The sequence below is a fragment of the Carcharhinus amblyrhynchos genome, unplaced genomic scaffold (assembly GCF_965287045.1).
Source record: "Carcharhinus amblyrhynchos unplaced genomic scaffold, sCarAmb.v2.hapA chromosome_328, whole genome shotgun sequence".
Taxonomy (NCBI): domain Eukaryota; kingdom Metazoa; phylum Chordata; class Chondrichthyes; order Carcharhiniformes; family Carcharhinidae; genus Carcharhinus; species Carcharhinus amblyrhynchos.
This window is the reverse complement of record NW_027650068.1, coordinates 3,630-20,163: the sequence shown is the minus strand read 5'-3', so window position 1 is coordinate 20,163 and position 16,534 is coordinate 3,630. Positions and strand designations below refer to the sequence as shown.

The 16,534-nt window shown below is 55.7% G+C and overlaps 1 protein-coding gene across 1 annotated transcript; it reads right to left on the bottom strand.

The window, feature by feature from the left end:
* Nucleotides 1-3,977: 3,977 nt before the first annotated feature.
* LOC145339108 (protein mono-ADP-ribosyltransferase TIPARP-like) lies at nucleotides 3,978-14,800 on the bottom strand. Its single transcript, XM_080183544.1, has 5 exons — nucleotides 14,111-14,800; nucleotides 11,173-11,335; nucleotides 8,073-8,263; nucleotides 6,543-6,818; nucleotides 3,978-5,549 (listed from the first exon to the last, which is right to left on the bottom strand). Exons 1-5 carry the CDS (start codon nucleotides 14,761-14,763, stop codon nucleotides 5,099-5,101), a joined length of 1,734 nt encoding a protein of 577 aa, XP_080039670.1. The 5' UTR covers nucleotides 14,764-14,800; the 3' UTR covers nucleotides 3,978-5,098.
* Between the last annotated feature and the right edge of the window lie 1,734 nt (nucleotides 14,801-16,534).

The window sequence follows — 16,534 nt, the reverse complement described above, 5'->3', positions numbered from 1 at the left end:
CGGAAATAAGATCTGAGTGGGATTGTGTTTGGTACAGACTGGATGGGCAGAATGGCCTCCTTCTGCACTGCAGGGACTCTATAAGGTCACCCCCTCATCCCCCTACACTCCGGGGGGGGGGGGGGGGGGCAGGGAGAAGCCCCAGCCCCTCCATAAAACTCAAACCCTTCGGGTAAACACCCTTGCATTTTCGAGAATGTCTGCCGGTGCCTGAATGGCCTCGGTGTCGCTCGAATGGACCCACTCCTGGATATTACCCTGAGGCCAACCCCCCACCCTCTGCCCTGAGACCCGCCCTCTGCTCGCGAGCCGGGACCCAATGGCAACTGAAGCCATTGGGGTTGTGGGCGGGGGGGGGGTTGGTGGGGGGGGTGATGGAGGGCCATCCAACTGTGAGGCTTCCTGTAGTCGATGAGCTTAATGACAGCTTCTTGTGTTAGAAAGGCAGGAATCGGGGCAAGGGCAAATGGGGAAGTAAAATGGGAAAGGTATGTAGGAAAGAAGACAGCTGATATAGGCACAGCAAGATCCCACAAGCAGCTTTGTGATAACCAGTTACTTTTGGTTGAGGGATTGACATTGGTACAAGGACATTGGCGAACTCCGTCACTCTTCTTCCAATAGCTCCTGTGGGATCTTCAGTTTCCACCAGATGGAGGGGTCTCAGTTTAATGGCACCTCCTTAGGGAGGCGCTCCCTCAGCACTGACCCTCTGACAGTGCGGCGCTCCCTCAGCACTGACCCTCTGACAGTGCGGCGCTCCCTCGGCACTGACCCTCTGACAGTGCGGCGCTCCCTCGGCACTGACCCTCTGACAGTGCGGCACTCCCTCGGCACTGACCCTCTGACAGTGCGGCGCTCCCTCGGCACTGACCCTCTGACAGTGCGGCGCTCCCTCAGCACTGACCCTCTGACAGTGCGGCGCTCCCTCGGCACTGACCCTCTGACAGTGCGGCGCTCCCTCGGCACTGACCCTCTGACAGTGCGGCGCTCCCTCAGCACTGACCCTCTGACAGTGCGGCGCTCCCTCGGCACTGACCCTCTGACAGTGCGGCGCTCCCTCAGCACTGACCCTCTGACAGTGCGGCACTCCCTCGGCACTGACCCTCTGACAGTGCGGCGCTCCCTCAGCACTGACCCTCTGACAGTGCGGCACTCCCTCGGCACTGACCCTCTGACAGTGCGGCGCTCCCTCAGCACTGATCCTCTGACAGTGCGGCACTCCCTCGGCACTGACCCTCTGACAGTGCGGCGCTCCCTCAGTACTGACCCTCTGACAGTGCGGCACTCCCTCAGCACTGATCCTCTGACAGTGCGGCGCTCCCTCAGCACTGACCCTCTGACAGTGCGGCACTCCCTCAGCACTGATCCTCTGACAGTGCGGCACTCCCTGGGTACCGGTACTGGGCGTGTCCAGCTGAATTTGAACCCCTAACCCCATGACTCAGTGACGAGTGTGTTGCCCAACCAGCCCAGAACCTCTTTTGATCAGCTGAGGTTTCGGCAAGTGCTGAGACAGCGCAACTGCGCCGGGGAGGGTTGGCAGCACTGGGAGAGGTGTAACAGGCAGGAAGTCTTTCATTAGTGTTTGAGAAGGATGTATCTCATCACATCACCCTCTTTGTCAAACCACGACAAGTGGTCTGGGCAGTTGTAGCCACTCCCAGACTGATGAGCAATGGGATAAGACCAGGCACTGGCACTGTGTAGGTGCTGCCTGTCAGAGCTCGCTCACACACACACATGTCACGAGACCTTGGGTTTCAGCCAGGCACCATGAGAACAGAAGTTTCTGTGGTTCCTCTTGCAAGCTGATTATAAGTTGCGTTCATACCCTTTGACAAAGCTACAAAGACTCAAGCGCAGACACACACACACACGTACAACACATATATACACACACACACACACGTACAACACATATACACACACACGTACACATATACACACGTGCGCACATGCACATATTAACATGCAACACACACACGCAAATGTGCACGCGCACACACACTCATCCATCCCCCACAGTGCAGAAGGAGGCCATCCAGCCCATTGAGTCTGTACTGACCACAGTCCCACCCAGGCCCTCTCCCCATAACCTCATGCATTTACCCTAGCTAGTTCCCCCTGACTCTAAGGGGCAATTTAGCATGGCCAATCCACCTAACCTACACATCTTTGGACACTAAGGGTAATTTAGCATGGCCAATCCACCTAACCTGCACATCTTTGGACACTAAGGGGCAATTTAGCATGGCCAATCCACCTAACCCACACATCTTTGGACACCAAGAGGCAACTCAGCATGGCCAATCCACCTAACCTGCACATCTTTGGACACTAAGGGGCAATTTAGCATGGCCAATCCACCTAACCCACACATCTTTGGACACCAAGAGGCAACTCAGCATGGCCAATCCACCTAACCTGCACATCTTTGGACACTAAGGGGCAATTTAGCATGGCCAATCCACCTAACCTACACATCTTTGGACACTAAGGGGCAATTTAGCACGGCCAATCCACCTAACCTGCACATCTTTGGACACTAAGGGGCAATTTAGCATGGCCAATCCACCTAACCTACACATCTTTGGACACTAAGGGGCAATTTAGCACGGCCAATCCACCTAACCTACACATCTTTGGACACTAAGGGGCAATTTAGCACGGCCAATCCACCTAACCTGCACATCTTTGGACACTAAGGGGCAATTTAGCATGGCCAATCCACCTAACCTACACATCTTTGGGACACTAAGGGGCAATTTAGCATGGCCAATCCACCTAACCTACACATCTTTGGGACACTAAGGGGCAATTTAGCATGGCCAATCCACCTAACCTACACATCTTTGGACACTAAGGGGCAATTTAGCATGGCCAATCCACCTAACCTACACATCTTTGGGACACTAAGGGGCAATTTAGCATGGCCAATCCACCTAACCTACACATCTTTGGGACACTAAGGGGCAATTTAGCATGGCCAATCCACCTAACCTACACATCTTTAGACACTAAGGGGCAATTTAGCATGGCCAATCCACCTAACCTACACATCTTTAGACACTAAGGGGCAATTTAGCATGGCCAATCCACCTAACCTACACATCTTTAGACACTAAGGGGCAATTTAGCATGGCCAATCCACCTAACCTACACATCTTTAGACACTAAGGGGCAATTTAGCATGGCCAATCCACCTAACCTACACATCTTTAGACACTAAGGGGCAATTTAGCATGGCCAATCCACCTAACCTGAACATCTTTGGACACTAAGGGACAATTTAACATGGCCAATCCACCTAACCTGAACATCTTTGGACTGTGAGAGGAAACCGGAGCACCCGGAGGAAACCCACGCAGACACGAGGAGAATGTGCAAACTCCACACAGGCAGTGACCCGAGCCGGGAATCGAAGCCGGGATACCCTGGCGCTGTGAGGCAGCGGTGCTAACCCACCGTGCCGTTCCCCCCCACCCCACTGGATTTGCCAAAATGGCCGCCTTCTGCCCTGCGGAGATGCTAAGCGGGGATTCTGTGAGGGCCCGAGGGACAGGAACCACGAGGTCACCACGGAAACGCTCAACTTCCAGATCAGTAATCCAAACCAACTTTATTTCGTACACACACACACAAAAAAAAATCACTTCCTCTTTCTTCCGTTTGTTGTGTTTTTGCAAACGTCCAGGGCAATAAATAAAATCCCGTTTCCCACGCAGGCGAGTCGAGGAGACAGCCTCCCACACCCCCAACCCCCACTTCCTCTCTCACGGGATAGCTCGGCCAGTGGGCTACCACCGGCTCGACGGGTCGAACGGTCACGGCACCGTGGTCCCAGCAACGTGTGTGTGTGTGTGTGTGTGTGTGAGTAGTTCAGGAGGAGGAGGCCATTCGGCCCATCGAGACGGTGCCGGTTCTCTGACAGTGTGTGTCTTCACCCCTGGCCCTCTCTCTCTCTCCTCCCCCCGTCCCATTCCCCATAATCTCAACTTACCCCTGGCAGCACACTCGCTGTGTGAGAGACAGTGTGTCAATACCTGTGTGACTCTCTCTCTGTCTCTCAGTGTCTGTCCGTCTGATGATTGTCTCTCTCTCTGTCTGTATCTGTTTGACTGTCTCTCTCTCTCTTGGGGTCTGTCTCTGCTTGTGTGACTGTCTCTACGTGTCCGTCTGTATCTGTGTGACTCTCTCTCTCTCTCAGTGTCTATCTCTGTTATCTATGTGACTATCTTTCTTTCTGTCTGTATCTGTGTGACTGTCTCTCTCTCTCTCTCTGTGACTGTCTCACTGTGTCTGTAACTGTGTGACTATCTCTCTCAGTGTTTGTCTGTATCTGCGTGACTGTGTGTCTCCCTCTGTCTGAGTGACTGTCTCTCTGTGTCTGTATCTGTGTGACTGTCTCTCTCTCTCTCTCTCTCTCCTGGTGTCTGTCTTTATCTGTGTGACTGTGTCTTTCCCTCTCTGTGTGACTGTCTCTCTCAGTGTCTGTATCTGTGTGACTGTCTGACTGTCTCTCGCTCGCTCTCTGAGTCTGTCTGTATCTCTGTGCCTGTCTGTCCCTCTCTCTCCTGGTGTGTCTGTATCTGTGTGACTATCTCTCTCTCCTGGTGTCTGCCTGTATCTGTGCGCCTGTCTCTCCCTCTCTGTCTCTCTCTCCTGGTGTCTGTATCTCTGTGCCTGTCTGTCTCTCTCCTGGTATCTGTCTATATCTGTGACTAACGCTCTCTCTTTGTCTTGGTGTCTGCCTGTATCTGTATGCCTGTCTCGCCCGGTCTCTCCCTCCCAGTGTCTGTATCTCTGTGCCTGTCCCCCTCTCTCTCCTGGTATCTGTCTGTATCTGTGTGACTATCTCTCTCTCTGTCTCGGTGTCTGCCTGTATCTGTGCGCCTGTCTCTCCCGGTGCCTGTATCTGTGTGACTGTACTGAGGCGGGCAGTGTCCAGCAGTGCCCGGCCAAGGAAATAGAACCGAACCCGAGAAAATCCGGCCAAAGGTGTGGGGAAACGAGAGAAGGGGGGGGTTTCTTCCGCCTCCCCCCCCCCACCCCGAGCCGGGAGGTAGTTTTTGCCTCACCACCTGGTCTCCTCCGTTCACCTGACGGTCACGCTGTCCCCGATCTCCTTGTACTTGACCAGGAAGTAGGGGAAACATTGGTCGCTGTCGAACAGGACAAAGATCTGCGGCTCCTCAGCGCTGTCCACGCAGGAGTTGAAGAGGTCGCTGCTGGGGTCGTCGGGCACCAGAGCCGGGGGACGCCGCATGGCGGGCTTGCCCACCGTGTGCCTGCCCACCAGAACCTTGGACAGGAACATGTAGTGGGTGCCGTCCTGGGAGCGCTGGGCGTAGCGGTGGGAGTAACTGGACTTGCGGGCGAAGTAGCTGCCTTGGCCGTAGACAGTGGCGTGGCGGCCCGAGACGCGGGGGTCAAAGTTGTGCTTGCAGATGCCATCGATGGAGGCCTGGGATGTGCCGTGGAAGAGGTGTTTCTCGCTCAGTAGCCTGTCCTGCGCCGGCAGCTTGCGATACAGGTACAGCTTCTTCCTGCGGGACGCCAACAAAGGCTAAGAGAGGGCAAGAGAAGGCCCGAGATCCATCCCCGCCCCAACCAGAGAGGCCCGAGATCCATCCCCCTGCCAACCAGAGAGGCCCGAGATCCATCCCCGCCAACCAGAGAGGGCCGAGATCCATCCCCCGCCAACCAGAGAGGGCCGAGATCCATCCCCCCCAACCAGAGAGGGCCGAGATCCATCCCCCGCCAACCAGAGAGGGCCAAGATCCATCCCCCGCCAACCAGAGAGGCCCGAGATCTATCCCCGCCCAACCAGAGAGGCCCGAGATCCATCCCCCCCCAACCAGAGAGGGCCGAGACCCATCCCCCCCAACCAGAGAGGCCCGAGATCCATCCCCGCCAACCAGAGAGGGCCGAGATCCATCCCCGCCAACCAGAGAGGGCCGAGATCCATCCCCCGCCAACCAGAGAGGCCCGAGATCCATCCCCCCCCCAACCAGAGAGGGCCGAGACCCATCCCCCCCAACCAGAGAGGGCCGAGATCCATCCCCGCCAACCAGAGAGGGCCTAGATCCATCCCCCACCCAACCAGAGAGGGCCGAGATCCATCCCCCCCCCAACCAGAGAGGGCCGAGATCCATCCCCCCCCCAACCAGAGAGGGCCGAGATCCATCCCCCCCCAACCAGAGAGGGCCGAGATCCATCCCCGCCAACCAGAGAGGGCCTAGATCCATCCCCCACCCAACCAGAGAGGCCCGAGATCCATCCCCGCCAACCAGAGAGGGCCGAGATCCAACCACCCCCACGCCCCACTCCACTCGCCCAACTCAAAGCATTCCGAATCCCAATGAAAGGAGAATGGTCTTTTGGACAAAAGGAGTGGGGGAGAATGTGGGACTCGCTCCCACGGGGAGAGTGAGGGAGAATGTGGGACTCACTCCCACGGGGGATAGTGGGGGAGAATGTGGAGATAGGGAAGAGGGTGCGCGAGGCTCTCGAGGGATTTGGAAATTGGGTTTACTTACCTGATGTACTTGTCCCAAAGGAAATGATTCTGTACCCGCAGTATACTGAGGATGACAAATTTGGATTCCAGCATCGTCTTGTGGAAGAGATTGTACACAACTCTGTACGCCTTGTCCTCAGCTGACATGGGCACCTTGACAAAGTCCACGTTTGGGTCCATGGGAATCCAGGTCTCCGGGTAGAAGCGGCTACAGTCGGGAGAGGCCGGATCCGTGCCAGCTGAGAGGGTGGCACTGGATGGCGAGGGGCTGATATCCGAAGACCCTGACAAAGTCCTGAAGAGACAGGGGTTCGCCGTTAGTCGCTTGAGAGAGAGAGCGAGGTCGGAGCCAACTCCAGTTGGGTTTCCCAATGACACACTTCCTCCCACCTTCGCGCGTCGGCTCCAAGACACCACCCGTCTCGCTGCGGATTTGGTCCACGGGTGGCACAGCGGGTCAGCACTGCTGCTGCACAGCTCCGGGGTCCCGGGTTCGATTCCCGGCTCGGGTCACTGCGTCTGTGTGGAGTTTGCACATTCTCCTCGTGTCTGCGTGGGTTTCCTCCGGGTGCTCCGGTTTCCTCCCACAGTCCAAAGATGTGCGGGTTAGGGTTGATTGGCCGTGCTAATTGCCCCTTAGTGTCCAGGTTCGGGGGATTCGTGGGTATGATGTGTAGGGATATGGGGGTAGGAACGTCCCTTGAACTAAGTGTCATAGAACCCCTACGGTGCAGAAAGAGGCCCTTCGGCCCATCGAGTCTGCACCGAACACAATCCCACCCCAGGCCCTACCCCCATATCCCTACATATTAAACCCACTAATCCCTCTAACCTACACATCCCTGGACACTAAGGGGCAATTTCTTAGCACGGCCAATCGACCTAACCCGCACATCTTTGGATTGCAGGAGGAAACCGGAGTACCCGGAGGAAACCCACGCAGACATGGGGAGAATGTGCAGACTTCCACACAGACGGTGACCCGAGCCGGGAATCGAACCCAGCTCCCCTGGAGCTGTGAAGCAGCAGTGCTGACCCACTGTGCTACCGTGCCCCCCCCCCCCGCTCGGTCATTTCAGAGGGGTCGTTGCGAGTTGACCACTTTGCCGTGTTTCTGGAGTCACGTCAGCCAGACTGGGTAAGGACGGCAGATTTCCTGCCCTCAAGGGACACTGGTTTTTACAATTCATTGCAGATATTACTGAGACTAAGGCGAGTCCCACATTCTCCCCCACTCCCCCCGTGGGAGCGAGTCCCACATCTGGGTAAAGAGGTTTCTCCGACATTCCCAGTTGGGCTTTCCGGGCTCCAGGTTATTTCAAGCGGATATGGGTGGCCCCTGGATTTACCGCCCAACCCTCATTGCCCCCTCGAGAAGGTGGGCTGCCCCCTGGAACCCCCCCCCCCAAACCCCTACAGTCCGGCTGGTGTGTCGGTACCCCCACAGCGCTGGCTCTGCCAATGCTTGGCACGCCTTGCTGGCACCATGTCAGTGTGAGGGGCCAACTCTGACCCCACCGCCCCCCTCCCGCACTCGCGAAGCACTCACTTGAGGTAGGGTAGGAGGGTGACGATGGATTGGAAGAGGGGTCGCTTCCGGATGTTCCTCTTTGTCCCGGACGTGATGTTCTGCTGGAACCTGGCGTTGAGGTCCACTTTGTATCTCTGACTCTGGCTAATCATGAAGTATCTCACCCCAAAGCCTTGTTGTGAAGCCTCTACAAAATACTGCGAGAGCGACTGCGAGATAAAGGAAATTCAGGCGTTAGGAAGGAGAGACTCCCGGCAGTGCAGAAGGTGGCCATTCGGCCCATCGAGTCTGCACCTACCCCACTGGCCGTCTTGCCATAACCCCAGATATTTATCCTGCTAACCCCCCTGACCCTAAGAGGCAATGGCCAATCCACCGAACCCGCACATCTTTGGACACTAAGGGACAATTTAGCATGGCCAATCCACCTAACCTGTACATCTTTGGACACTAAGGGACAATTTAGCATGGCCAATCCACCTAACCCGCACATCTTTGGACACTAAGGGACAATTTAGCATGGCCAATCCACCTAACCTGTACATCTTTGGACACTAAGGGGCAATTTAGCATGGCCAATCCACCTAACCTGTAAATCTTTGGACACTAAGGGACAATTTAGCATGGCCAATCCACCTAACCTGTACATCTTTGGACACTAAGGGGCAATTTAGCATGGCCAATCCACCTAACCTGTAAATCTTTGGACACTAAGGGGCAATTTAGCATGGCCAATCCACCTAACCTGTACATCTTTGGACACTAAGGGGCAATTTAGCATGGCCAATCCACCTAACCTGTACATCTTTGGACACTAAGGGGCAATTTAGCATGGCCAATCCACCTAACCTGTAAATCTTTGGACACGAAGGGGCAATTTAGCATGGCCAATCCACCTAACCTGCACATCTTTGGACACTAAGGGACAATTTAGCATGGCCAATCCACCTAACCGACACTTTGGAATGAGAGAGGAAACCAGAGCACCCGGAGGAAACCCATGCAGACACGGGGAGAATGTGCAGACTCCACTTAGTGACCCAAGCCGGGAATCGAACCGGGGTCCCTGGCGCTGTGAGGCAGCAGTGCTAAACACCGTGCTGCCCCAAGACCACTCGAGAAACAACGCAAGATCTCTCAAGGACAAACATGGAAAACACAATCGTTCTCCGAAATCCCAACTCCTTACTGCGTCTCTATGGATTTCCTCATCAACTAAGGAAATTTGGCAAGTCCGCTATGACTCTCACAAACTTCTAGAGCTGCACCATAGAAAGCATTCTTTCTGGATGTATCACAGCTCGGTCAGGATTATATTCAGTGGAGTTTAGAAGAGTGAGAGGGGATCTCATAGAAACTTATAAAATTCTAACAGGGTTCGACAGGGTAGATTCAGAAAGAATGTTCCCGATGGTGGGGGCAGTCCAGAACCAGGGGGTCATAGTTTGAGGATAAGGGGGTAAACCTTTTAGGACTGAGGTGAGGAGAGATTTCTTCACCCAGAGGGTGGTGAATGTGTGGAATTCAATCCCACAGAAAGTAGCTGAGGACAAAACGTTGTGTGATTTTGGGAAGAAATTATATACAGATCTTGGGGCTAAAGGGAGAGAGGGATATTGGGGAAAGGAGGGGAATCGGGATATTGAATTTGACAATCAGAATGAATGGTGGAGTGGGCTCAGAGGGCCAAATGGCCGACTCCTGCTTCCAGTTTCTATGTTTCTGTGCTCTGCCCAAGACCGCAAGGAACTACAAAAGGGTTGTGAATGTAGCTCAATCCATCACACAAACCAGCCTCCCATCCATTGACTCTGTCTACACTTCCCGCTGCCTCGGGGAAAAGCAGCCGGCATAATCAAGGACCCCCCACGCACCCCGGACATTCTCTCTTCCACCTTCTTCCATCGGGAAAAAGATACAAAAGTCTGAGGTCCCGTACTGACCGACTCAAGAACAGCTTCTTCCCTGCTGCTGTCAGACTTTTGAATGGACCTACCTCGCATTAAGTTGATCTTTCTCTACACCCTCACTGTGACTGTAACACTACATTCTGTGCACTCTCCTTTCCTTCTCTATGAACGGTATGCATTGTCTGTATAGCGCACAAGAAACAATACTTTTCACTGTCTCCCAATACATGTGACAATAATAAATCAAATCCTTCTCCCCTATGTACTCTATGAATGGCATGCTTTGTCTGTATAGCGCGCAAGAAACAATACTTTTCACTGTCTCCCAATACACGTGACAATAATAAATCAAATCAAATCCTTCTCCCCTATGTACTCTATGAATGGCATGCTATGTCTGTATAGAGTGCAAGAAACAATACTTTTCACTGTCTCCCAATACATGGGACAATAATAAATCAAATTCAATCTTTCTAAGACCCTTGTCAGACCCCACTTGGAGTACTGTGCGCAGTTCTGGTCACCTCACTACAGGAAGGATGGGGAAGCTATTGAGAGGGTGCAGAGGAGATTTACAAGGATGTTGCCTGGATTGGGAGGCATGCCTTATGAGGATAGGTTGAGGGAGCTGGGACTCTTCTCCCTGGAGAGACGAGGGTTGAGAGGCGACCTGATAGAGGTTTATAAGATGTTGAGAGGAATAGAGAGGGTGGATTCTCGGAGGCTATTTCCCAGGGCTGGAATGGTCACTACGAGAGGACACAGGTTTAAGGTGCTGGGGAGCAGGTACAGAGGAGATGTCAGGGGTAAGTTTTTCACTCAGAGGGTGGTGAGTGAGTGGAATCGGTAGGGGTGGTGGAGGCGAACTCGCTGGGGTCTTTTAAGAGACTTCTGGATGAGTACATGGGATTGAATGGGATTGAAGGTTATAGATAGGCCTGGTAGGTAGGGATAGGATCAGGGCAACTTGTGGGCCGAAGGGCCTGTTTGTGCTGTAGTGTTCTATGTTCTAATCTGTGTCCCTTCTGGTTAGTCACCCTCCTGTCCGAGGGAAACATTTTCCCCTCATTCACTCCATCCAAACCCTCCCTCACGATTTTGAACAGTCCCTCTCCTGAGTTTGTTTTGCTCTCAGGACTGGCTCGTCCTCTGTGTTACTCTCTCCGAGTTGAGAGTGACTCGTAGCCACGACGTTGCCGAACTCCTACCTCGGAATATTCTTTCCACCCTGACGTATCCCTCCAGTAGTACTTCCAGGTCGTGCGGAAGATGTCATAGGGGTCAACGTCCGAGGTGCTCAGCCGCCTCAGCCGATCGAATGTCTCGTCCTGAACGGTCATCCCGTCAAAGTTTGCGGTGAAACTCCGGTCTCTGATGGGGAAAGCAAAGAGAACTTTCAGCTGGAGGCCACTGGCAGCTGCGTCAGAAAGAACTGGACAGGCCTCCGTGACCCTGGGCAGGCCTCCGTGACCCTGAACAGGCCTCTGTAACCCTGAACAGGCCCCTGTGACCCTGGACAGGCCTCTGTAACCCTGGGCAGGCCTCTGTAACCCTGAACAGGCCTCTGTGACCCTGGACAGGCCTCTGTGACCCTGGACAGGCCTCTGTGACCCTGGACAGGCCTCTAACCCTGAACAGGCCTCTGTGACTCTGGGCAGGCCTCTGTAACCCTGAACAGGCCTCTGTGACCCTGGACAGGCCTCTGTGACCCTGGACAGGCCTCTGTGACCCTGGACAGGCCTCTAACCCTGAACAGGCCTCTGACTCTGGGCAGGCCTCTGTAACCCTGAACAGGCCTCTGTAACCCAGAACAGGCCTCTGTGACCCTGGACAGGCCTCTGTGACCCTGGACAGGCCTCTGTAACCCTGGGCAGGCCTCTGTAACCCTGAACAGGAGGCCTCTGTAACCCTGAACAGGCCTCCATGACTCTAGGCAGGCCTCTGTAACCCTGAACAAGCCCCTGTGACCCTGGGCAGACCCTGTGACTCTGAACAGGCCTCCGTGACTCTGAACAGGCCTCCGTCACCCTGAACAGGCCCCTGTGGCTCTGAACAGGCCTCCGTGACCCTGAACAGGCCTCCGTGACCCTGAACAGGCCCCTGTGGCTCTGAACAGGCCTCCGTGACCCTGAACAGGCCTCCGTGACTCTGAACAGGCCTCCGTGACTCTGAACAGGCCTCCGTCACCCTGAACAGGCCTCCGTGACTCTGAACAGGCCTCCGTGACTCTGAACAGGCCTCCGTGACTCTGAACAGGCCTCCGTGACCCTAAACAGGCCTCCGTGACTCTGAACAGGCCTCCGTGACTCTGAACAGGCCTCCGTGACCCTGAACAGGCCCCTGTGACTCTGAACAGGCCTCCGTGACTCTGAACAGGCCTCCGTGACCCTGAACAGGCCTCCGTGACTCTGGGTAGGCCCCTGTAACCCTAGGCAGGCCCCTGTAAGCCAGAGCATGTCCCTGTGACCCTGGACAGGCCTCCATGACTCTGGGCAGGCCTCTGTAACACTTGACAGCCCCTGTAACCCTGGACAGGCCCCCATGACACTGAGCAGGCCTCTGTAACACTGGACAGGCCCTTGTAACCCTGAACAGGCCCCTGTAGCTCTGAACAGGCCTCTGTAACCATGGACAGGCCTCTGTGAGCCTACACAGGTCCCTGTGACCCTGAACAGGCCCCTCTGACCATGGACAGGTCCCTGTGACCCTGCACAGGCCTCTGTGACCCTGATCAGGTCTCTGTGACCCTGGGCCGGCCTCTGTGACCCTGAACAGGCCTCGGTAACCCAGAACAGGCCTCCGTAACACAGACTCACATACACACACACACACACACACACACACACACACACATGCACATTCACCGACAGACTCGTACAGACACACATATACCCACACACGCATACATGCACAGACACACACACACACACACACACACACATAGACCCACACACAGATGAACACACACACACAGAAACACACATACACTCATACATGCCCCCCAGTTGCAGGAATGGTGGGGGGGGGAATTAAGTTGAGAGGAAGTTTGATCGCTGGTGGACGGCCAGGACAGAGCGGACAGGGAGAAACTATCCCCACCCCCCCCACCCCACCCACTCACCACCCCCACCCCACCCCCCCCCCCCCTCCCGGTGGATGGGCCAGAGGGGACACAGAGTTCAGAGTTCCACACAGCATCGAGCAGGCTGGAGATCAGGAATTCACTACCCCGGAGTCTGGCTACACAGCGGGTTAGCACACATCCCTCACAGCGCCAGGGACCCGGGTTCGAATCCCGGCCTCGGGTCACTGTCTGTGTGGAGACTGCACATTCTCCCCGTGTCTGCGTGGGTTTCCTCCGGGTGCCCCGGTTTCCTCCCACAGTCTAAAGATGTGCGGGTTAGGTGGATTGGCCACGCTAAATTGTCCCTTAGTGTCTAAAGATGTGTAGGTTAGGTGGATTGGCCATGCTAAATAGCCCCTTAGTGTCCAAAGATGTGTAGGTTAGGTGGATTGGCCATGCTAAATTGTCCCTTAGTGTCCAAAGATGTGTAGGTTAGGTGGATTGGCCGTGCTAAATTGTCTCTTAGTGTCCAAAGATGTGTAGGTTAGGTGGATTGGCCATGCTAAATTGCCCCTTAGTGTCCAAAGATGTGTAGGTTAGGTGGATTGGCCATGCTAAATAGCCCCTTAGTGTCCAAAGATGTGTAGGTTAGGTGGATTGGCCATGCTAAATAGCCCCTTAGTGTCCAAAGATGTGTAGGTTAGGTGGATTGGCCGTGCTAAATTGTCTCTTAGTGTCCAAAGATGTGTAGGTTAGGTGGATTGGCCATGCTAAATTGCCCCTTAGTGTCCAAAGATGTGTAGGTTAGGTGGATTGGCCATGCTAAATTGTCCCTTAGTGTCCAAAGATGTGCAGGTTAGGTGGATTGGCCATGCTAAATTGCCCCTTAGTGTCCAAAGATGTGTAGGTTAGGTGGATTGGCCATGCTAAGTTGCCCCTTAGTGTCCAAAGATGTGCAGGTTAGGTGTTGGGGGGCAGAGAAGGTGGCATTGTGGGCCTAGCTGAGTTAGTCTCGGGGGGGGGCGGCACTGACGCGACGTGTTCGGAGAGGAGGGGTGGGGTTGAGGGGGGGGGGCACTTACCCGTCGCAGAGGGTTATCTTCTCTTTGTCGGGGTTGCAGTACAGCCTCTCGAGGATCTCCTGTGCGTCTTCCTGCACGCTCTCCCAGCGCAGGCTGGCGGCCCGCCTCAGCTGCCAGTGGTAGGGCAGGGCCGTGTGGTGCTGCGGGCAGCAGTCGCCCCGGGGGCAGCCGCCCAGCAGGAACTGGGAGCAGATGGGCACCCCCGGAGCCTGCCGGGTGTGGTACTGCAGCTGGGTCAGCACGTCCAGCAGGCGGTCCAGGCTCAGGTCCTCCTGGCCCTGGGCCGGGCCCTGGCAGGCCCGGGGGCGCCCGCTCCGCGCCCGGCACTCCGCCTCCCTCAGCTCGGCCTCCACCTCCTGGGCGGAGGGGAAGTCCCAGCCCGGAGGGGGCAAGGCCTGCCCCAGGGGGTCGGGGGCGCAGCGGTCCGAGCTGACTAGGCCCGAGCGAGCCTGAACTCCGACCCCAGGCGCCAGGAGGGGTTTCTGGGATAGGCTGGCGCGCTCTCTCTTGATCAGATGCTTGAGTGTCCGTAGCAGCCGCTCGCCATCCTTCTTCCTGCGTAGCCTGTCCAACGAGTGACCCTTGACCAGCGAGCCCCCGCCCCGGGCCCGATCCGGATTCGGAATAACAGCCACTCCGCCGCGTCCTGCCATGTATCCCTGCTCTTGGCCCGGCAAACCTACCGTGGGAAGACACAGGCAAAATTATTCAGTCGGTGGTGTTTATAACCCGTCTGTGCGGTCATCATAACCCCCCCCCCCCCTCCAAGGGCTGAACAGAGTCCTGCAACTCCCTCCCTGACTGCGCTGTGGGTGTACCTACACCTCAGCGGGATGGGTTCCAGATGGCCACCGCCTTCTCGAGGGGCAGGCAATGAACGTGGGTGTTGCCCGCACCCTGTAAGTAACTGACCCCCACACCCCCACCCAACCCAACCCAACCCACCCCATTGGGACAGGGAACTAACAGCTCAATCAAAAAGATCGGGTTTGGGGAGTGTCTTAAAGGGGGAAGAGAGAGAGAGACTGAGAGACAGAGGCAGAGTGTGTGTGTGAGAGAGAGACAGTGTGACAGAGAGAGACAGAGGGCGAGTGAGAGAGATAGAGAGAGTGAGAGACAGAGACAGAGTGTGTGAGAGAGAGAGAGAGACAGAGACAGAGTGTGTGAGAGAGAGAGTGCAACAGAGAGACAGAGAGTGAGACAGAGAGAGAGTGAGAGAGACAGGGAGAGTTAGAGAGAGAGAGAGAGAGAGGCAGAGTGTGTGTGAGAGAGAGAGACAGAGTATGACAGAGAGAGAGAGACAGAGAGTGAGTGAGAGACAGTGCAACAGAGAGAGTGGGACAGAGAGTGAGGGAGAGACAGAGAGAGAGAGACAGGGAGCAAGAGATAGAGAGAGAGTGAGAGAGACAGAGAGTGAGAGAGACAGAGAGAGACAGAGACAGGGAGCAAGAGGTAGAGAGAGTGAGACGGAGAGACAGAGAGTGAGACGGAGAGAGAGAGAGAGACAGAGAGAGAGAGAGACAGGGAGCAAGAGATAGAGAGAGTGCGACGGAGAGAGAGTGAGAGAGACAGAGAGTGAGAGAGACAGAGAGCGAGGGAGAGAGACAAAGGCAGAGTGTGTGTGAGAGAGAGACAGAGAGTGAGTGAGAGACAGTGCAACAGAGAGAGTGGGACAGAGAGTGAGAGAGAGAGACAGAGAGAGAGAGAGACAGATGGGAGAGAGGGAGAGGGGGAGAGGCAGAGGGAGAGGGGGAGAGGGGGAGAGGCAGAGGGAGAGGGGGAGAGGCAGAGGGAGAGAGGGAGAGGGGGAGAGGCAGAGGGAGAGGGGGAGAGGCAGAGGGAGAGGGGGAGAGGGGGAGGGAGAGGGGGAGGGGGGAGAGGCAGAGGGAGAGAGGGAGATGGGGAGAGGGGGAGAGGCAGAGGGAGAGAGGGAGAGAGGGAGAGGGGGAGAGGCAGAGGGAGAGGGGGAGAGGGGGAGAGGCAGAGGGAGAGAGGGAGAGGGGGAGAGGCAGAGGGAGAGGGGGAGAGAGGGAGAGGGGGAGAGGCAGAGGGAGAGGGAGAGGGGGAGAGGCAGAGGGAGAGGGGGAGAGGCAGAGGGAGAGGGGGAGGGGGGAGAGGCAGAGGGAGAAGCTGTGGTTTCTCTCAGTTGCCGTTCCAGTTGTTGGCTGGGAGCAGTCAGTCTGGGAGAGAAATCCTTTTCAGACACTGGGCCGCTCGGAGCAGAATTGCATTAGATTGATTCGGAAAAGGGGACGGAGGGGAATCCTGTCGGAGAGGGAGAGGGGAACGGTGACTCAGTGACTGTACAGGAAGCGGGGAGACTGGGTGAAGCAGTGACTAGGCAATCAGATAAACCCACCCCCCCCCTTCGTCACACAATCCCCCCCCTCTCCCGGCTTTCCAGAACTGCCCAGCTCAGTAATC

Coding starts and splice junctions, on each gene's coding strand:
- LOC145339108 (XM_080183544.1), bottom strand. CDS start 14,763: ATGGCAGGACGCGGCGGAGTGGCTGTTATTCCGAATCCGGATCGGGCC. Junction 8,264..11,172: donor GGTGGAAAGAATATTCCGAG/GTAGGAGTTCGG, acceptor TTTATCTCGCAG/TCGCTCTCGCAGTATTTTGT. Junction 5,550..6,542: donor CTTTGGGACAAGTACATCAG/GTAAGTAAACCC, acceptor GGCGTCCCGCAG/GAAGAAGCTGTACCTGTATC.